General features: G+C 44.4%; 1 protein-coding gene across 1 annotated transcript in view; it reads left to right on the top strand.

Moving 5' to 3' along the window:
* Cndp1 (carnosine dipeptidase 1) overlaps nt 1-20,967 on the top strand; it is a 46,256-nt gene that overhangs the window by 7,509 nt on the left and 17,780 nt on the right. The window contains exons 2-5 of the mRNA XM_028873876.2: nt 5,721-5,846; nt 9,056-9,205; nt 10,753-10,915; nt 12,795-12,883. Of these exons, the coding sequence (XP_028729709.2) occupies nt 5,721-5,846; nt 9,056-9,205; nt 10,753-10,915; nt 12,795-12,883 (528 nt within the window). The remainder of the gene's footprint in view (nt 1-5,720; nt 5,847-9,055; nt 9,206-10,752; nt 10,916-12,794; nt 12,884-20,967) is intronic.

Genomic DNA, 20,967 nt, shown 5'->3' with positions numbered 1-20,967 from the left:
GGGATGTTAGGTGGAGACATGCAAAGCTTGAGGAGTCCATTTCATACCAATGCGTTAATGATGGGTTTTAATCCTTGTCTCCCTTTAAAACCTATGGGATACTATCCTCATCTTATTACATCCCCTCGGGTTTTTAGAGTACTATGGATTGGGAGGATCTTTAAATCCCCTTTATTTCTAATTTGGTTCTAGATTTCAGGAAAGGTATTCTTTTCTGCTTGCAGACTCAAAAGACACCAATAGCCATATGTGGTGGTTACCATCAATGCTCCAGCACTAGCCACAAATGCTGGGTGATGGAGCATGGTAGATACAATTGTCCTTGATTCAGTTATCTGTGCTAGCTGATCTGAAACCACAAGGAGCCCAGAACTCAACACCAGGTCCTCCCTCCACACTCAGCCTCTGGCTCCTTATAACTCCACCCAGCATTCTTAGAAGGCTGCTTAGGATTCTTCAAACTGGATCTCCTTTGTCAGTATCGCTCACTAGTCAGCAGTGTGTGGGCCTTGCCTTTGGCAATGGGAATGAATCTACGCCAAACTTGGCCTCAGCCAAAACTTTTGAGTCAAACTGGCAGATTAGACCACAGTAGAAAGCAGTACAGAAACTCAGTTATCAGGGCTTTGCTGTGCACGGACGGACGGCAGTACGGACAGATGGCAGTGACAGACCAGTGACAGACTCATCAAAGGGAGGGGGCGGAAGTGGAGAGTATTGAAGGCACTGTGGACAGGCAAGCTCAGGAGACAGAGTCACACTCAGTGCCGAGGAATGTTTCCTAGCTGTAGGGAATGGCTTAGTGTTATCTCATGGGCAGTGTGTGTATGTGTCCACATCCAAGGGGGCGGCTGATTTCTCTTAAGGAGTAAATTTACACACCTATTGTCTCTCTTGAGCCTGGCCTTTTGGGATCTAACTGTTTGTATAGGACATCCCAAATCCTTGGATCAGGATTGTCCACTTGTTGGGATGTTTGATTTTAGCCGCCTGTACATTTCTAGGGAACTTTGCTCCTCGGAACTGCTGCCTTCGCCCTGGGGGAGGGCTGCTCCCTGCAGGAGGCCCCTCCCTCCCTGCCCCCTGGGTCACGGCCACACCTCTCTGCAGGAATCCCTGGATTGTGCTCTGCCTGCCTGGGATTAACATAACCCAGAAAAACCTGAGGGCTTTGTTTTCTTCCTTTTTATTTTGTTTGAAATCAATCACCATGGAAAACAAGGCTAATAAAACATGATTTTTCTGTCATAACGAATTCATCGAAGCAGAAACAGGACAGAGCCGCCTCTGTCAAACAGGAACATCGGGACTCCAGGCGACTTGGTAAGTAAAATTTTTGGTGCCTAAATTGATGTTGTTGCTGAGATCTCTTCCTGTGTTATGGATATAACCTGTTGGGCGAATGGGAAACTGAAGGGTCTCGGGTGCAGGTTCAAGAGAGACACTGTGCAGGACTGTTGGAATAAGAAGGTTCTTCAGAGAGTTATGAATGCTGTGAACAGACAGACAGACAGACAGACAGACAGCAGTGGTGGGGGCTCTGAGTATAGTTCTGGCCTCAGCGCCACAGAGAGATGGCATGGCGAAGGATCTGAGGAGAAGTAACCTCTTGTGGCAGAGTTGGGGGTCCATTCTTCCCACTCTGTACCGAAGGGAGAAGACGTCAGCTCCATGAGCCTGTAGCCAGGTTCTCTGATTCCCTGGCAGAGAGCAGGGAGCTGCATGGGGAGCAGGATATTTGGCCACCAATAGAATCCTGGCATCTGCAGGTCTGGTAGCTCGGGCTCCCCAGGCCAATTGGCTGCCGATCAGTGTCTGTAGGGAGCAGCTGCTGCAGGTACGGTGTTCAGGTTTGGATTCGAACATTACATGGCCCCCTTTTCTGTTTATATAAAGAGAAACAAGGGAATGGTCTTATAGGAAAGGGAGGGAGCAGAGAAGGCTCAAAGGGATGAGGGGCACCATGGCAGATACAGCAGTGCTTTCATTTCTACTCTGCTGTCTGTGGTCAAAGACAGAGTAGCAGGTTTGATTCCAGCTCCCTGCTTCCAGCCTACTTTTGCCTGCTATTCATGGTGCAAAGGGATTGTCCCTGGTGAGTGTGGCTCTGGTCAAGGTGGTTCAGAGTCAGTTAAACACTCATGTTGACTAGCCTGGTACAAAAAGAAAGAGAAAGGACAAGTGATGTCTCACCAGGGAGGAAGTCTGGGCAGCAGGTGTATGGTGAAATATTTGGGTTCCTTGTGACTCCACCCAACATTCTAGAAGTCTGATTAGGATCCTCCAAACTGGGCCCCTTCGTGAGTGTCACTCTTTGGAAGTGTGCAGGTGTCCCCTTTGACTATGGGAATGAGTTTAGGCCAAACTGACCTCAGCTGCAGCTTCTGGCTCACACTGGCCGAGCAGACGACAGTACACAGGGTACAGAAACTTGTGGACAAGCTAGGAAGATTCCGAGGATCTGCTCCTTAGGGAAGGTGGCACAGGGCAGGTAGGGTACAGCCGAGGGGTCCCTGGGAAGACTTCAGAAGCTAAGCCTGGAACACTGGGAACCTTTGTTCCAAATATACAGCAACCACCAGTAATAAGCAGGAACCCAAGTTCGGATGTCTGCTGAAGAGGCACTGAGGCCAGAACCCCCACATCCAGTCTCCTGTCCTGTTGCCTGGCTCCTCTTTCTGCAAACACAAAAGCCAAGAGCAGAATGGTTTGAGGTCCAGCATGACTATAACACAAGAAAACAGTGAACAAGGAACAAGACAGAGAGAACCAACAGATCACACCTGGGGGCCCATCCAAGGGTGGCGAAGAAAGGCTCTTGCTGCCCAAAGTCTACCTTGGTGGCCTGGACCAAATACTTAGCAGCAGGCTCTGTCCAACTCTGTAAGGGGAAGGGAAAGAGAGGGGCACAAAATGGGCAAGAAAGTGAAGAGTGTACCGGATCCTTTGTCTGGCCCGCCATCAGGGCTACAGATCCCAGGCAGTCCCCAGTGACAGGCCTGGGTCCCGGACAAAGGAGGTGGTTTTGCTCAACTCTGAAATCTCAGTCCTTGTACCTAAAGATTCAAGTGTTGTTTTCCTTCTCTTCCCGTGGCCTTTTTCTTTCCCCCAAACTCTTTCCCCTTTTTCTTTATTGAGAGAAACCCTGGCTGACCTGGAACTTGCTATGTAAAACAGTTTGGCCTCAAATTCACAGAGATTCACCTGCCTCTGACTCCCAAGTGCTGGGATTAAAGACATGTGCCAACATGTCCCAACTCTTTTTTTTTTTTTTCTTAAAATTAGCCTTTTTTATGGAAGGCAATGGGGTTCATGAGCCCCCACCCCCACTGAGCCACTATAGGCAGCTGATGGCTTCTGGGGGAGAGGCATTTGTTTCTTTAGAGTATGGCTCCTGGTGGTGTACCATGCGCAAGTGTATGATCCCACACCTGGGAGTATATGAGCAGCACAAATTGGACTAGATGAGTTATTTTTTTAAAAGGACACAAAATTGGGAGAGGGGAGGTGACTGGGAGGAGTTAGGGGCAGGGGTAGGAGTGTAGGAGTGCATATGATTAAAACACATTAAATTCTCAGAATTAATAAAAGTGTTTTAATTAAAAACTTTCCTAATAACAACTGGATGAGAAATAAATTCAAATGTTAATCTCAACAATGGCTTGCCAAGAATTTTTCTGTCTGAGGTTGGCAATGCAGCTTGATGGTGTAACGTTTGTACAAGGCTCTGGTCAATCCCCAGAGCTGAGGGGGAAAAAGGTTTTAGCACTTTGCAGTTTCAAAGCGCTAACATGAGTTTTCCTTGGTACTCTGAGCTCTTTTTTTCCCCCAAGTTTTTGGAAGGCAGACCGGTTGTTTTCCCACCTGGTTCATTAGGAGCGAGCTGAAGCAGCTGTGTCTAGAGTGAGGGCGGAGGACAGCAACAGATCGCCAGTGCCACCTGCTGGTCTAGTCCTCGATTCCCACCAAGAGCAAGCCAGGCTCGCTGGCCCCTTGATTTCAACCCTCCCTTCCCTCACGCCTTTCTCACATCAGTAATGGTCAAGTGAGTGGCTGTGTGTCTGACGGTTACCTTTACATCTGTGTCTCAATGCGCATATCTTACAATTCAGCCAGGTGGAGCGTCAGTTCGACTGTTTGTAGTGTACTCTCAGGGTTGAACCTCCATTACCCCAATCCATTTTAGAGCATTCTCATTACTCAGAGGAAACTCTTTCCTCATTGACAGTCACAGCCTCCTTCACCCCAGGTTTTCTGTCTCCAGTACTGATATATTCTGGACTTTTTTAAAAAGGTATTTTTCTTTTTTTTTTTTCATTTTTATTTATTATTTATTTTTCTATTATCAGCTTGATACAGTATAAATTTTTCTCCCAATGCCGTTTATTGAAGGAGGGAGGAGGTCTTAAATACAGTCTTACAGCACAACGGGAGAACCCCAGAGGGCAGAAGTTTGCTATTGATGTTTACAATCTTCCATCTAAGCTGTTAACGCCCATTGTCGGGCGGTGGTGGTGCATGCCTTTAGTCCCAGCACTGGGGAGGCAGAGGCAGGTGGATCTTTGTGAGTTCAGGGCCAGCCTGGTCTGCAAAGAATTCCAGGACAGCCAGGAATGTTACACAGAGAAACCCTGTCTCAACAAACAAAAAAGTGATACTCTGTCTTGAGAGTAACTAACAACTGTGTCATCAGACCTAAGGTCCACTTGATAGGAGAGAATTCATGCCTGGTAAGGTTGGCCTAGTGAGTTGCCTGTGGCTCGACAGGTCATAGACTCTAGAGGAGAATCTCCTGGTGACTTTTCCCTAAACAAACGTAATTTCTGTGTTCTAGATCCTTATTCTTATGCCCACAGATGAGTGTCGTTCTTATCTCTGCTCAAAGAAGCTTCTTTTCACTTGTTTATGTTGGTTTCTCAAGTTTTTTTTTTTTAATGTGTATTTGTGTTTTGCCTGCATGTATGTCTGTGTTCGGGTGCCAGATCCCCCGGAACTGGAGGCACAGACAGTTGTGAGTCACTGTGTGGGTGCTGGGAATCAAACCCAGGTCCTCTGCAAGAGCAGGGTTTCTCTGTGTAGCTTTGGTGCCTTTCCTGGAACTCACTCTGTAGCCCAGGCTGGCCTTGAACTTACAGAGATCCGCCTGCCTCTGCCTCCCGAGTGCTGGGATTAAAGGCGTGCGTCACCTGACCGATGAAGGGCAGGTAGAGAGGGGGGGTGGTTTGTAGATGAAGTAACTATTCACGTATGAAGTTCTCAAAGAAAAAGTAGGTGCTGAGCAATGGCTCAGTTAAGAGCACTGGCTGATCTTCCAAAGGACCCAGGTTCAGTTCCCAGCACCCACATGGAAGATCACAACCATTTGTAACTCTAGTCTCAGGGTATCCAATATTCTCCTTTAGCTCCATGGTATCGGGCATGTACAAGGTGCACAACCAGACATGTAGGAAAAACACCTATATGCATAAAAAATTTAAATAAAGTTAAAATTTAATATTTAAAAAGTATATCCATATACACATATATTTATTTTAAAAATCCAGTTGTTTTGTAAAGGAAGCATGTGGGGAAAGGTGTGAGGAGGCACGCACTTCTGGTTCTACAGTCTCCGGTCACCAGTCTAACCCGCGCGGAGCTGCAGCCCTGGGTAGCAGCTTTAAGAGAGCACTGGAAATGTCAGAAGTCCAATGCTGGCATTGTTTAACTGTCGTCCACCCCAGGCTTCAGCTGTCTTGGTGCTGCTGCTGCTGCTCCTGGAGCCAGGAATGCTCTCCTCTCTGCCACCCTCAGGGCTGCTGGAGAAGCTCTTCCAGTACATCGACCTCCACCAGGATGAGTTCGTGCAGGTAGGAGAAGCCACATGGGATGCTCTGGTTGCTCCTTTCGGAACCTGCGCATCAGTTTGCTGGGAGATTGGGGCGGGTTTGTGCCGGATGATGATTCCATTTTAAATGGTGGTGACTTCTTATTAGGTTAAAACATCAGTACTCATTAGATTTGTGGCAGACTCCTCAGACATGGCTTCTAACGAGACACTCTCTGTCCTTGGCACATCTGATCCATGTCTGGTGTTCACAGCACCTCTATGGAACATTGTAATTCTTTTTTTTTCTTTAAATGTGTGCCCCCCCCCCAATCAAGCTCCCAAATAAATACATGGAGACTTATCCTTATGAATGCCTGGCCTTAGCTTGGTTTGTTTCTAGCCAGCTTTCTTTAACTTAAATTATCCCATCTACTTTTTGCCTCTGGGCTTTTACTTTTCTCTATTTTATATATCTCTCTTTCCTTCTTACTCCATGTTGTGTGGCTGGGTGGCTGACCCCTGGCATCCTCCTCTCCCTCTCCTTTTCTCATTCCTACTTCTCTTCTCCTCCTATTTATTCTCTCTGCTTGCCACCCCCGCCTATCCCTCTCCTGCCTTGCTATTGACTATTCAGCTCTTTATTAGACCATCAGGTGTTCTGGACAGGCAAAGTAACACAGCTTCACAGAGTTAAACAAATAAAACATAAAAGAATGCAATACATCTTTGCATCATTAAACAAATGTTCCACAGCATAAATGAATGTAACACACTTTAAAATAGTATTTCACAACAGTGCATGATTATTCTAGTCCATCAAGTAATCCACTGACAGTATTCCCTGGTTCCCAGAGACGTCCAGAGGGAATGGGAGAACATTTTTAGATTTCAGTGCCAACATTGATAGTCCCTAGCTGCATTTCTAACACCAGCCTGGTTCCTAGCATGTGGTATGGACATATGGGCAAGTGAAGAAAAGAAAAATAGACAGAGGCCTTGGGAGCAGAAAGAGAGCGGACTAATAGGGAAGGAGGTGTATGTCCTTATGTCTCACTGGGTAACTTCCCTCTCCCCTCTCCATTGGCTCTCTTGTCCCCTCTGTGGGCATCTGGGCCCATGATCACAGCCTTCCCCACACTGATCTGGGTGTTTTGCTTTTGTGAGAGAGGGTCACACATATCCCAGACTGGCCTGAAACTCAGTACCTAGAGGATGACCTTGAATTCTCGATCCTCGTGTCTCTACCTCCCAGGGGCTAGGACTGCAGGTGTGCGCCATGGTGCTTGACTTCCACAGCGTTTGCACTTCTAGGGCCTCCTTTGGATCTCACTAGACTGCATGCTCTACATCCTAACACCACATTAGTCCAATGGTTGGGTCAAACAGCCAATGTTAGGACCATCATCACACAAACAGGGGGGAATCCTTTGTGTTTCATTGGAGAGGCATGGAGTTGACTCCACAGGCCAATGTGCCTAAACACGACCTCCATGTGATTCGTCCTGCATTGTTAACCCAACAGAATGACCTCTGGGATTTCTAGAATTCAAGTAGAATCTCTGGTGTCAGTTTAGAAACAGGGTCTCCCAGGAGCTGAGGGAGGATGTGGACTTTCAGTCAGAGCATCCCTCTTCCTGGCCTCCTCAAACATCCCTTTCACTCTGGGGTGTAAGAGTCAGCTGTACCTGTCCTACAAAGTCCAGGTGAAGAATGTAAAACCTAATATTCCCTACGGAAATTCTCCTGTGATAAGAATGTAAATGCTATAAGCAGAAAAGAGAAATCAAACTAGAGAAACACAGTCAAGACCAGCTATCCAAAATAGATGCCATTTATTTTTTCATTAAAAACAATGGTGTTTTGCTAGGCACAGTGGTACACACCTGTAATTCTAGCACCTGGGAGGCAGAGATAAGAGGATTCTCACAAGTTCTAAGCCACTCTGGTTACATCGTACAAAAAAAAAGTTTTGGCTTAAGCAGTTCAGATTAATTTATCATTTTATTTTTGTGTGTATGTGTGCATACCTATGAATTAATGTATATCACCCATGGTGCAGAAACCCTCAGAAGCTGGAAGAGGGCACTAGATCCCCTGATCTGGAGTCACATGAGATTGTGAGGCACCATGGGGGTACTGGGAACTGAACTGGGTCCCTGCAAGAACAGTAGTTGCTCATAACCATTGAGCCATCTCTCCAGCCCCGCTCTTCTCCTTTATGGTTGGAAATATGAGGCTGAAAGGTTAAGGAGTTGTCAGAGGCAGGTAAGGCCACAAGCTGAGGTGGGCTGAGTAACCACACTCACACAGTGATGAATTCAAGTCCTGGCTACGCTGCCTAGAGGATCGAATGTGTAGGGATGGGTTGACTGCATTCCCTCAACCTACCCTACTTCATCTTTGTTATTAGATGCTTCTCGTCTCCAGTTTTTTAAATTAAATCCCAAGCTCTTCATCAAATGTGTGTGTGTGTGTGTGTGTGTGTGTGTGTGTGTGTGTGTAGGTCAAAGGTCAACACTGTATGTTTTCCCTAGGTGCTGTCCACTTTGTTATTTTTTTGTTTTGTTCATTTTGAAACCAGAGTCTTAACTGATTTATCAAGTAGGCTCAGCTGGCTGGCCATTGAGTCCCAGGGACCCACCTGTCTCTGCCTTGCCTGTTCTGGGATGACAAGAATGTACCACAATGTCCAGATTGTTTGTTTTATGCAAAAGGAGGGCTTAATCATAACTTATAATGAGTACAAGGCAAATGGTTTATTCAAAACATCCATTTACTTACTGGAAGGGGTCAAAGTAGGAAAGGCAGTAATGTATTTTTTTTTTCTTACATGATCTTCTTGAGTTTCATTACATCAAATGAACAAAGTGGGCTTAACCTAACAGTTAAGATATTATCAGTTTTGAAAGAATCGACCTTAGTATTGAATCAAGTCTGCCTCAACAAATTACAATCATGATTGTGAAAATTTTTCTTTAACGTCTATGATCAATTCCAAACTTGCAGGGCAACCAGATTATGTTTTACAAAGTCGTCTCTGAGGAACTGAACTTGGGTTCTCACACTTGCAAAGCAAGCTTTACAACTGAAATACAGCCTGCTCCCACCGCTGACTTTTGAATTTCACTGTGTTATTAAACTAATCTACAAGCTTTCGTGAACTAAAGAGCGTTTGGGTGCTCCTACCCCACTGGACCTGGGCTCCTGCGCCCTACCATGATAACCCCCTCAGTTGTCTTTCTTTCACAGACCCTGAAGGAATGGGTGGCCATTGAGAGTGTTTCTGTACAGCCCATGCCTCGTCTCAGACAGGAGATCTTCCGGATGATGGCCTTGGCAGCAAACAAACTCCAGCACCTGGGAGCTAGCGTGGATTCTGTGGACTTGGGTTCTCAACAGGTGCCAGGGGATCTCCTTCCAGTTCAGGAGCCTCCACTTCTATGGCCATCAGCCATAGGTGGTGTTAAGAAAAGGACTTCCTCTGATCCTCACCTCAGTCCCCACAGAGTCCAGATTTCCCATAAGAACTAAGCATTCCATCTAGTCCAAAATGAAACTGTGTTGTGGATTTCTGGTCATAGCAGGACTGGAGACATTTTAAGGAGAAAATGAAAGCCATGAATGTTATTGGAAGACCTGTCCCTCTTGTTCTCCATGCACATTTCCCTCTTGACGTTTCTTGTATGCATAGGCAGCTTTCTGAACAAACCCATGTGAAGAGTGTGTTCTTTTCCCTGGAACTTGTCCTAGTTAGGATTTCTACTGCTATGATGAAACACCAAGAACAAAAAGCAAATTGGTGAGGAAAGGGTTTATTTGGCTTACACTTCCACAGCACTGTTCATCAGCAAAGAAAGTCGGGACAGGAACTCAAACAGAATGGGATCCTGGAGGCAGGACCTGATGTAGAAGCCATGGAGGGGTGCTGCCTACTGGCTTGCTCACCATGGCTTGCTCAGCCTGCTTTCTTTTTTGTTTTTTTGTTTTTTTGTTTTTTTTTCGAGACAGGGTTTCTCTGTGTAGCTTTGCGCCTTTCCTGGGACTCACTTGGTAGCCCAGGCTGGCCTCGAACTCATAGAGATCCGCCTGCCTCTGCCTCCCGAGTGCTGGGATTAAAGGCGTGCGCCACCACCGCCTGGCAGCCTGCTTTCTTATAGAACCCAGAAACACCAACCCAGGGATAACACCACCAACAATGGGCTTTGCCCTCTCCTACCAATTACTAATTAAGAAAATTCCCTACAGCTGGATCTTATGGGGACATTTTCTCAATTGAGGTTCCCTCCTTTCAGATAACTCTAGCTTGTGTCAAGTTATCATAAAAGCAGCCAGCACAGAACCAGTGATTAAAACTGCCATTCTACCATGGATGGCAGATCTTCATAAAAGCATCCGGTGTCTCCTGCTTTACCACTGAGCACTTCAGAATCATCAAAGATTTCCAGGATTTGGAAAATCTGCTGCTTTAAGCCATTTGAGATCTGAGTTCTTGTCCAAAGAACTATATACCATTTGGCATTGTATGTCTGATGATTACTGACAATACTAATTCCAATGATGCTTCATATACTTATTGAAAGTGTATCACTGTATACATTTTTTGGTTTATTTTATGGGTTTATTTATTTATTATTTTGTTTGAGACAGAATCTCACCTTGTAGCCTTGGCTGGATTAGAACTCACTCCATAGACCAGGCTGGTTCAAATTCATATAGATTTGCCTGCCTCAATTCTTTAGTCCTGGGATTAAAGTCATGCATCACCATAAACAGCCATTATGTGCACATTAGAGATGGGGAAAGTGATACTCAGAAAAATGATGTAGGTTTTATAGGGCCTCAAGCATAGAGTAGATAGAACTCTTGTTTTGAATGTTCTGGAAGAATAGAGAGTGGGTTTTCTTTGTTTTTTGTTTGTTTTAATATTGTGATTCACTGTCCCACAGATGCCTGATGGTCAGAGTCTTCCCATACCTCCAATCATCTTGGCTAAACTGGGAAATGATCCCAAGAAGCCCACCGTATGCTTCTATGGGCATCTGGATGTGCAGCCAGCTCAGAAGGATGATGGGTGGCTCACGGACCCCTACATGCTCACAGAGGTGGATGGTCAGTGTCATCTGATTCTGGGTGGAACTTCTCTGTCGTCAAGGCTTGGGCACAGAGTCAAAGACTGTTCCATGTCCTTAGCAGTGGTTAAGAATAAGCAGATCTAAGTCTGGCAGAGCAGGGCTATACTCAGCTTCTCGGAAGGCTGGAGAAAGGATCACAATTTCAAGCCAAACCTGTGCTACAACATGAACTTGAGACAAGCCTGGGCAATTGAGCAAGACCATAATTCAAAAGAAAAAGTGAAAAAAAAAGAGGTCCTGGATATAGCTCAGTAGTAAAGTTCTTGTCCTGTATACAAAGGTCCTAGATTTGATAACACACACACACACACACACACACACACACACACACACACACACACACACACACCCCAGGTCCGAGAGAGAAAAGAGCGAGGAACTGAGAGAAATCATGTTTTCATGTCAATGATGTCCATCTCCTTCCAATGTGGAAGAAACTATGAACTTTGTGTCTCTGTGACCCTAGGGGGTGGAGTGTTTGGCCAATAAGAACAATTGTCTAGATGGCAACTTTTCTTTTAGCAGATCTAATTTGTATTTTGTGAAGAAAGGAAGATGAAAGGTTAATAGAGATATGCAGACACTTCATTATTCTTCCAGCAGAAAAGTCTCAGCATGGGAGAACAGGCTGTGAGCTGTTCAGCAACACAGCCTTGAGGGCTATCAAGGAACTTGGACGAAACAGCTAAGTTCTCCCAAGACTAGTGAGATGTGTGTGTTAGACTAGCATGTTTTATAGGACTGGTGTTGAGCATCCTATTTGTACATGAGAGGTTATGCTTTGAATTTCTTCTGTTGGTTTTTCTTTTGAGACAGTGTCTCCAGTTGCCTAGTCTGGCCTTGAACCTGCTGTATAGTCAATTGTTGGCCTTGAACTGATTTTCTTGCCTTTACCTACTGAATGCCAAATGCTGGAATTGCGAGCATGCACCATCATACCAGGCACATTTTGCAATTTCAGAGCAAGATTTATACCTGGAATATTAGAAATTACTGTTAAAAGTATTTACTCATGAAGCATTATTTGTAGCTGTTGATCCCAAAACAGCTCTCACCTAAAAGGGAATAAAAGATGGTTCATTCGTGGGCTGGAGAGATGGCTTGGTGGCTGAGCCCATGGCTGCTGTTCAGGAGGATCCGCGGTTGATTCGCAGCCTTTATGGCAGCTCATGGCCATTTATGTCTCTAGTTCCAGCTGCTCCAGTGCCCTCTTCTGGCCTTCAAGGGCTGCTGGCATAGCATACAAGTGGTGCACTAACATACAAGCTGGCAAAACAATATCCACACATACAAAATTTTAAAAAATGTTTTTACACGATAGATTATTCTGGAGCCAAATATGAATGACCATGGCCCAGGAACGCTGATTCATGCTTCTCAAAATGACACATTCCATGATGGAAATGGTTCTATGAGAATTTGTTAGTCAAAGAACAAAGAAACTCATCATAGCTGCCCAATACATTGGTGGAGACCACAGGTAGATGGGTCACACGAATCAAGGGGAAAATCTAGATAGGTTTCAGACGTCATCTGATGGCATACTCTGCTTTTTGAGTGGTAAAACTTAGGGGTCTCCTGGCATATATTCTCCAAGCTTTGGGGATCTCAAGGATGCTCAGGTCAGACACAGGGATGGGGAACAAATGGGTCCCAAGGGGACTAAGTCCCAAATAGTCTGGTTTGGGTCTGCAGTATTGTAACTGTCTGCAATCACAGAGTTCAGTCATTTGGCTTTGTAGAAATTTCTAACCTAGATATGGCTTTTGCTTGATCTCAGAACACGAGTTCTGTAACACGTGTAACTTGGCAGATGTGCCTACACTATTTGAATTTTTCTCCTTTCGTTTTTAAAGGAAAACTCTACGCGCGGGGTGCAACCGACAACAAGGGCCCTGTCTTGGCCTGGATTAATGCCGTGATCGCCTTCAGAGCTCTGGAGCAGGTAGGTGGCCGGCTGTGCTTGAGAGAGGGTGGTGGCTATGAAGCAATTGTAGTGAAAACATGCTTGAGTTGCTTACCCTGTCCTCAGGACACTGCGCAGGGCTACTCCCTTTTCACAATCTTGAGTGCCTGTTATTGTCCCAGCCATTTTGGAGAGAAAAGCAAAAGCTTCGGAATCTCGGGGAACTTACTCAGAGCAAGCCAGCCAGAGAGCAATCATCCTGGAAGCACGGATTCCAGCCTGCAATGTCAGCCACGTTAAAAACAACACGGAGCTGGTGTGCTGGGTAGACAAGAAAAAGAATTTGCTACCCAGCCTGACGTTGATCCCCTGAGACCTACACAGTGGAAGGAGAGAGCCAACTCCTTCAAGCTGTTCTCTGATTTCTACGTGTGTGCTGTGGTATTTGCATGCACACACACACACACACACACACACACACACACACACACACACACCAAACACCAAACACACAAACAAACAAACACCTAGATCACAGTACTGGGGAGCTGGTTCAGTGGGTACTGGGCTTGAGTTCAGAACCCCAGCACCTGCTGTGAAAAGCTGGGTGAGGTGACACACACCTACACTTCCAGAGCTAAGGTCCTGGAGACGGGCAGGTCCTGGGAGCTTGCTGCCTGAGCCCACTGGGCCCTTTGCCTAAGACAGGCTCTTTTCCCGTAGGTGTCCCTCTAGGGTTATGGAAGCAAGGCAGGGGAGGAGCTCTGAGGAGGCCGTCCACTCTTTCTGGCTATCTGAGAACATTGTAGGCAGGTCCAGGTGCATCTTTGTCTCTTACTTTGTACTAACAAGGATGGTTTCGTCTCTAGTCCTTCCATTTTTTTATGCTTAGACTCCCAAAGAGGACTAAATCTGCTGTGTTGCTATGTTGATGTAACCAACCGTCTTATTAAATAAGAAACACAGAAACAATGTAAAAGAGAAAGCCGAGAGGTCAGAGCTCAGAGCTAAAATCTCACCCTTCTGCCTGCAGTGTCTCAGCTTCCCGAAAGAGAGCTATATCCTGTCTGTTCGTTTTTTTTTTTTTTATAGTATGTTGTTCTGCCTTCTCATTGGTTGTAAACCCAAACACATGACTGCTTCATCACTGTCTGAATGTACAGACCCCCTAGGTCTCCAATGCTGGCTGTATCCCTGAACACACAGAGATCTATGGAATTAAAGGCGTGTGCCACCACCGCCACACTCTGTCTATAGCTCTAATAGCTCTGACCCCCGGGCAACTTTATTTATTAACATACAATCAAAATCACATTTCAGTACAATTAGAATACCACCACATGGCTATGGGCAAGTGGTTTGACCCATCTAGACCTCAGATTCCCTTCTCTACAAATGGACATGTTGATTTGGAAAGCCAGGCTTAAACACTATGTTTTGCTACATACTTTCATGTTGTCCAGAAATAGCCTGTCCAGCCTGAAGTATGGAACCTGGCCCTTGACTCCATTCATTGGGAGTGCTGGCATCTCCCTATGAGGAAGATCCCTCCCCCATTGCAACTTAATCTGGGAGCCCTGTCACCAGATGAAACCCAGTCACAAGCAGCAAGCCACCCTGCCCAGGCTCCAGGCTTCGACTGCAGACGGTTCCTTCTCCCCAAACACTGACCGATCAACCAGACCAGAGTGTTTCATCAGAATGCCAGGGCTTCCCTCTGTGGGACATGAGCAGATGAGACGTGAAGTTACCCTTGGACTCAAATCCTCCATTACACTGAGAAACAAGAGCTCAGTCAATCGGGGGGCATCAGGCTGGGTCCCACTGATCCGTCTTCTTATGCAGGGAACTTGCTTAGTTAAACAGGCCCTGAGCACTGATACATGGGGCCACCTGTCTTTCCTACTTCCTTCCTCCCTCCTTCCCTCCTCCCTGCTTTCTTTTTCTTACTCTTAAAATGGCTTGGTCCCTTCCTTACTTCCTTTCCTCTTTCTCCTTCTCCCTGTCTTCTCTCCCCTCTCTTTTCTTTCTTCCTTTTCTCCCTCCCTCCCTCTCTTCTTTCTTTTCCTTTTCTTCCTCTGCTTTTTCATTCTTTTCCACCCACATCCTTCTCTTTACCCCTTTTCTCAGCTCTTCCAGTTCTGTAGAGTTCCATTCAATTGTGTTCCCTTACCCTCTATTCTTTCCACCTCCTTTTCCTCCCTTCTCCTCCTTCCCTCCCTTCCTCCCTCCCTCCCTTTCTATGTGCTATAACCAATGTTTATAAGGAAATGACTATATAAAGGCCATAATGTGCTTTGCTTTTTTAGTTTAGCTCTGAACATTCTAGAATCACAAACAAATGAGAAATAGCCACTGCTGTCCTTGGACACATCTCGTAACCTCCTCCCTGAACCTCATTTTCCTTACCTATGAATTAGGAATGTGAACTTCTGCCACACAGGCTTGCGGGGGACATTAGATGAAGAGATATTTTCAAGGCAGATGTGGTAATGCATATCTGGAGTCCAAGCCCTTGGGAGGTTGCTGAAGCAGGAGACTTGTGAGTTCCGGGTCAGCCTGGACTGCGCAGAGAGACGCCATTTTAAGCAAACAACTGTGGAGGAACAACTACAAACATCTCGTGGTGACGAGCCCTCCTTCCTGTCCTCCCCGCCTTCCTTCCTTCTGAGAACTCAAACACAGGGCCCCTCAACGCATCAGCTCACTAAGAGGCAGGGCAACCATTAATGCCACTGCTTCACCTCAGAGAAATGAGCCACCAAAAAGTGACACAGCTCATCCTGGATTGTCACAGGTCCCCTGAGCAGCCAAGGTGACCAAGTACAGACCTTGGCTTCTGGCCCCACACTTGGTAGCCATCAGATTGGTTTGCATCTTTTATTTTTTTAATTTTTAAAAATTTGTTTCTGATGCTGGAGAGATGGCTCAGTGGTTAAGACCCCTGGCTGCTCTTCCAGAGGACCCAGGTTCAATTCCCAGCACCCATATGTTCACTCACAACCATCTGTAATGAGATCTGGCACCCTCTTATGACATAAAGGTGTATGTGCAGAAAGAGCACTCGTACATAAAACAAATACATCTTAAAAAAAAATTGTTTCTGTGTGTGTGTGTGTGTGTGTGTGTGTGTGTGTGTGTGTGAAGAGGAGCATGGACAGCAGGAGCACATATGCCAGGGATCAGGGATGTGTAAGAAGGTCACACACACACACACACACACACACACACACACACACACAGCATACTACACCACACTCACCTGACACACACCACACCACACTTGTAGGATGTTTCTCTCCTTCCACTAGGTGGGTCCCAGAGACTGGCTCAGGTCATCAGGCTCGATGCAGGTGCCCTCCCCTGCTGAGCATGTTGCTGGCCCTGATTTGCATCTTATGAAATATGATTTGCTGAAAACGTTTTTAGCTTTCCAGCTATGTCCCAGCAATCATGTGCTCATCCAATGTCACTAAAGGACATCTGACTGAGCGGATTCACAGCTTCAGCTCTTCTTCTAGGATACACAGATGTGCAGTGGGTTCCACGGAGCTAATTCTTATTCCCAGATGCCTTCATCCAAATAGGTGACCAGAGTTCACTTGTTTCTAAGGCACAGGGCTCTTCTCATTCTGGACTTGTGTCTCTGCTCCATGGTAACCCAGATCCTCTCACTCTCTAGGCTGATTACCACATTGCTTCTCAGCAGGAAATGGTTAGAGTTCTCCAAAGCTGGCTCTGTGCTCTGGGGGGAACATCCTAATCTCTCACTGTGGCTCTCAAAGATAAATTAGTCAGACAAAAAGGATCAGAACTTTAAAGGAGGTGTCCATGTTCTTCTTACATAGAGAAAAACCATAAAATCCATTTTGCTCATGATCAAAGCCTTTGAGTAACTCAAAAGGCAGATTGAACGCAGTTGAAAAATAGCATTCTTGAAAGAAAACTTACCCCAAGGCTTAACAATCTTTCAAAGGAAAAGATTCTCACTTATTGTGATCAGAATTATGGGAACCAAAGAGCAATTTGTAATTGAGTAACCTTTCTTCAAAAATACCTTTAGGTGGACTGGGGAGATGGTCCAGGTGGTAAAGTGCTTGGCACGCAAGCCTGAGGACCCAAGTTCAAATCCAAAGGACCCATGTGAAGGGCCGGGTGATCATGCCTGTAGCCCCAATGCCGGGGGACAGGAAGATCCCCCGACTCTCTGGCCAGCCAGCACAGCTAGATTCAGTGAGAGACCCTGTCTCAACAATTAAGGCGAGAATAGCCGAGGAGCACATTAGACATGAAGCCCTGGCCTCCACATGTATGTACCCACATATGCATATGCAACTGCGTACACACATATCGCACACACACACACTCACCTGACACACACCACAGCATACCACACTCACATACACACCAGGTCTTACACACACACATACCACACCACACTCATACACATCACACACAAACACCACACCACACTCACACATACACATCACACACACACATCACACACACACATACACACCACACACATACACACCACACACATACACATCACAGACACACACCACACACATTGCACACCACACACACACACACACACACACACACACACACACACACGGTTCCTTTTTGTAAGAAGGTTGTCTCTGTCCTATCCCTTCCTGTCCCATCCTTCCACTCTAACTTCTTGAAGCATCATCAAGCCTCATGGTCTGGGTGCTACTGTCTTCAGGGTCTTTGCTCCAAATTCTGTGCTAGCGTTAAATCAAAGGGCCACGTGGAACCTGTCAGCTGTTCTTCCCTTTGTTTCTCCTCTGCTGCTGTAAACAGAGTTCTGGGAAGGTAAACAATCCATACATTGAATATAGGTGATTATTTAATGTATCTTTATTATTTTTTTTTTCTAAAAATTTTTTCCATCACAGGCAATTTATTTTGTTCTATTCATTCACAGTTAATACAGAAAATACTTGGAAACATTTCCATATAATGTTTGACACAGAAATCATCAAATAGAAGTATACAATGTTGACAGGAGGCAGTACATTTATAATTTATAACCCCAAATGTATTTATAAATTAGAAATGGAAAGATCTACAAATGAAATTATGAAGGTTCACCAAAGTCATTTAATCTGTCAGTTTCTTATTCATTTTTATGTCTTAATAATATTCTATTGTATGAATAAGCCACATTTTATATCTCTCCAGTATTTGATAGCTATTTGAGTTGTTTTAACTTTTTTACTATTAGCAACACACTGCTGTAAACCTTCATGTACATGTTTCATAGGTGCACATTTTCAGTAGTTTGAGGGTATATTCCTAAGGGTAGAATTGTTGAGTGACAGAGTAACAATGTTTTGCATTTTGACCAACCACCAAACTGTTTTGCCAAAGTGGCACACCATTTTACAATCTCACCAAATCCTTGTTTTTAAGGCTCTGATTTCTGTACAAAAGCATTCAATCATTCTGTCAGACCAAACCAGGAAAAGTAAGCTATAGTTCAGAGCTGTTCTATTCCATTTACTATGCAAAGCCATTCTTGGCATTTGCAACTCTCAGCCCTTTTGAGTATTCTTGCAGTGTTCACCTTTTCCTCCACCACTTTTTTTTTCTTCTTTTTTTTTCTGGTTTATTTCTATCTATTACAAATGTATAAAAAAATCTTCCATCAACGCTGCTGATAGCAGCAGAACTTGAGAAATATACCTTTGGTTTGCCTCAGAAAAGGAACACATATTGCACTGTAAAGTTTATAAAATTGGCGCAAAACATTGTGATAATGTTACAATACCAGTTTTAAGTGTTCAGTGACTAATGGGGAGCCGATGGGATACATGCAGAACTGTGAAAGCGATCTCACTTAGCCAGCTGTACACGTAGACTGTAAATCTACATTCAGATAATTTCTGAACTAAGACTATCATCTCAGTTTATCTGTTGAGGTCAACCAGGAAACCCTAGAATATACCTTGATTTTTGCAAAAAACAAAATAGGGGGAGGGGTTTCTTCAGCATTTCAGTTCATGAGTAATATCCTAACAGGCAAAGTGTTCTCTCACTGTCAACATAGAATGAACTGCTGCTGGAGGTCAATTTGGGCTTTAATTTGCATTAGCACTTACATGCATAGTAGTCCAAGTTGTTGATCTCATGACTTTAAAAAGTAACTCTAAAAAAGTAAAATGGCCCTTCTTGGAAGACTAAAGAAAGACATCCAGCCACAGTTGTAAAAAGTCTCATCAAAACAATATACCCTTTTATGAATTATGCCTCAATTAAAAAAAAGTAGCCCCAAATAAGAAGCAGCTCTGAAAAAGAAAATATAACTTAAGATATTTGAAAAAAACAAGGTGAATACAGGTTCAAAAATAATTAAGATACATTTTCTTTTTTTTTTTTTTTTTTGGTTTTTCAAGACAGGGTTTCTCTGTGTAGCTTTGCGCCTTTCCTGGAACTCACTTGGTAGCCCAGGCTGGCCTCGAACTCACAGAGATCTGCCTGGCTCTGCCTCCCGAGTGCTGGGATTAAAGGCGTGCGCCACCACCGCCCGGCTTAAGATACATTTTCTTAAGGCTACCTAGAATTAGACTTTAAAGAATTCTACCATTTCAAGTTTACCACTAGTTACTAGATACCTATTTACAAACAAGATGTTCACTTTTTTTGTTCCTTTATCAAGAGAAAAATCTACCTTCAGACTATGAGGGTGGTGATAGGGAGGGACTAGAAAACAAGATTCAAACAATCCCATGCAAATATCACATTTTTCAAATGGAAGAACTCCAAACTGCACTAGAAGTTCCAATCACTAAGACACTTTCCATTGAAATGATTTAAGTACAACTACATGGCACCAAGGTTTAGGCCTAATATAGGCCTGACAACCAAGTCCTTGTTTTCTGGAAGAAAGGCCTCAAAAGTCCCACTCAATTCCACATAACAATACTTCAAAGATCAATTAGGTTTTCCTTTCCTTAATATTTTTGTTTTTGACTTCTAATCTTAAAGACTAGATTAAAACTTAGCTCATTTCCCAGAAGGCATTGCTTCCCTTTGCTCTATGAAAGAGTCCACCAAGACCTCTTCCTCAAAACCATCTAGCCCCAGCCTCCAGCCTGTGCTTGTGATGCATCTTTCTCAACATCCTGAAAAGGTAATGTAGGTAAAATATGCTCATAAACATTAAAACTAATTATTAGAAAGATGTAACTAGCTTTATAATTTAAGTTTTAAAACATAAATACTTGCAGCTTGATCTGCACTGACAATGATTGTCGAAGCCTAGAATTCAACATTTACAAATTGTCATTCACACACACAAAACACACTATTATCACACAACTTGTGTCTTGAGAGAATCTTCTGCTTTTTAAATCTTTGGCCTCCCAGTCAATCCCAAGTTCAACCAACTTTAACTAAAACTTCACTCAGAATTTCACCAAGCTTTTCACCCACACATTAATGCTTGTCGTATCTTTCATCAACTGTCAAAATCTGAAGCCTGCTCAGAGATCGCCAGGTATAGGTGAGTTGAGACTATTGATATTGATGGATATTAATGACCAGTGATTGTTAATTCCTGTTATTTTTTGTGGTTGTGTTATGTTGTCCTTCTGTGGTGTATGTTGGTGTGGGATTATCTATTGCTTGATTTTTCATGGATGTGTTTAGCTTCTTTGGGTTGAATTTTCCCTTCTAGTGCTTTCTGTAGGGCTGGGTTTGTAGACAGGTATTGATTAAATCTGGTTTTATCCTGGAATATTTTGTTTACTCCGCCTATGGTGATTAAGAGTTTTGCTGGGTATAATAGTCTGGGTTGGCATCCGTGGTCTCTTAGTGTCTGCATGAGATTTGTCCATGATCTTTCTAGCTTTCATAGTCTCTATTGAGTAGTCTGGTGTTATTCTGATGGGTTTACCTTTATATGTTACTTGGTCTTTTTCCTTTGCGGCTTTTAATATTTTTTCTTTGTTCTGTGTGTTTAGTGTTTTGATTATTATGTGGCGAGGGGACTTTTTTTTTGGATCCAGCCTATTCGGTGTTCTGTAAGCTTCTTGTATCTTTATAGGTATTTCTTTCTTTAGGTTAGGAAAGTTTTCTTCTATGATTTTGTTGAA

Source organism: Peromyscus leucopus, chromosome 19 (assembly GCF_004664715.2).
Source record: "Peromyscus leucopus breed LL Stock chromosome 19, UCI_PerLeu_2.1, whole genome shotgun sequence".
NCBI classification, from domain to species: domain Eukaryota; kingdom Metazoa; phylum Chordata; class Mammalia; order Rodentia; family Cricetidae; genus Peromyscus; species Peromyscus leucopus.
Note: the sequence above shows the minus strand (reverse complement) of the source record. Positions and strands in the feature narration are given on the sequence as shown.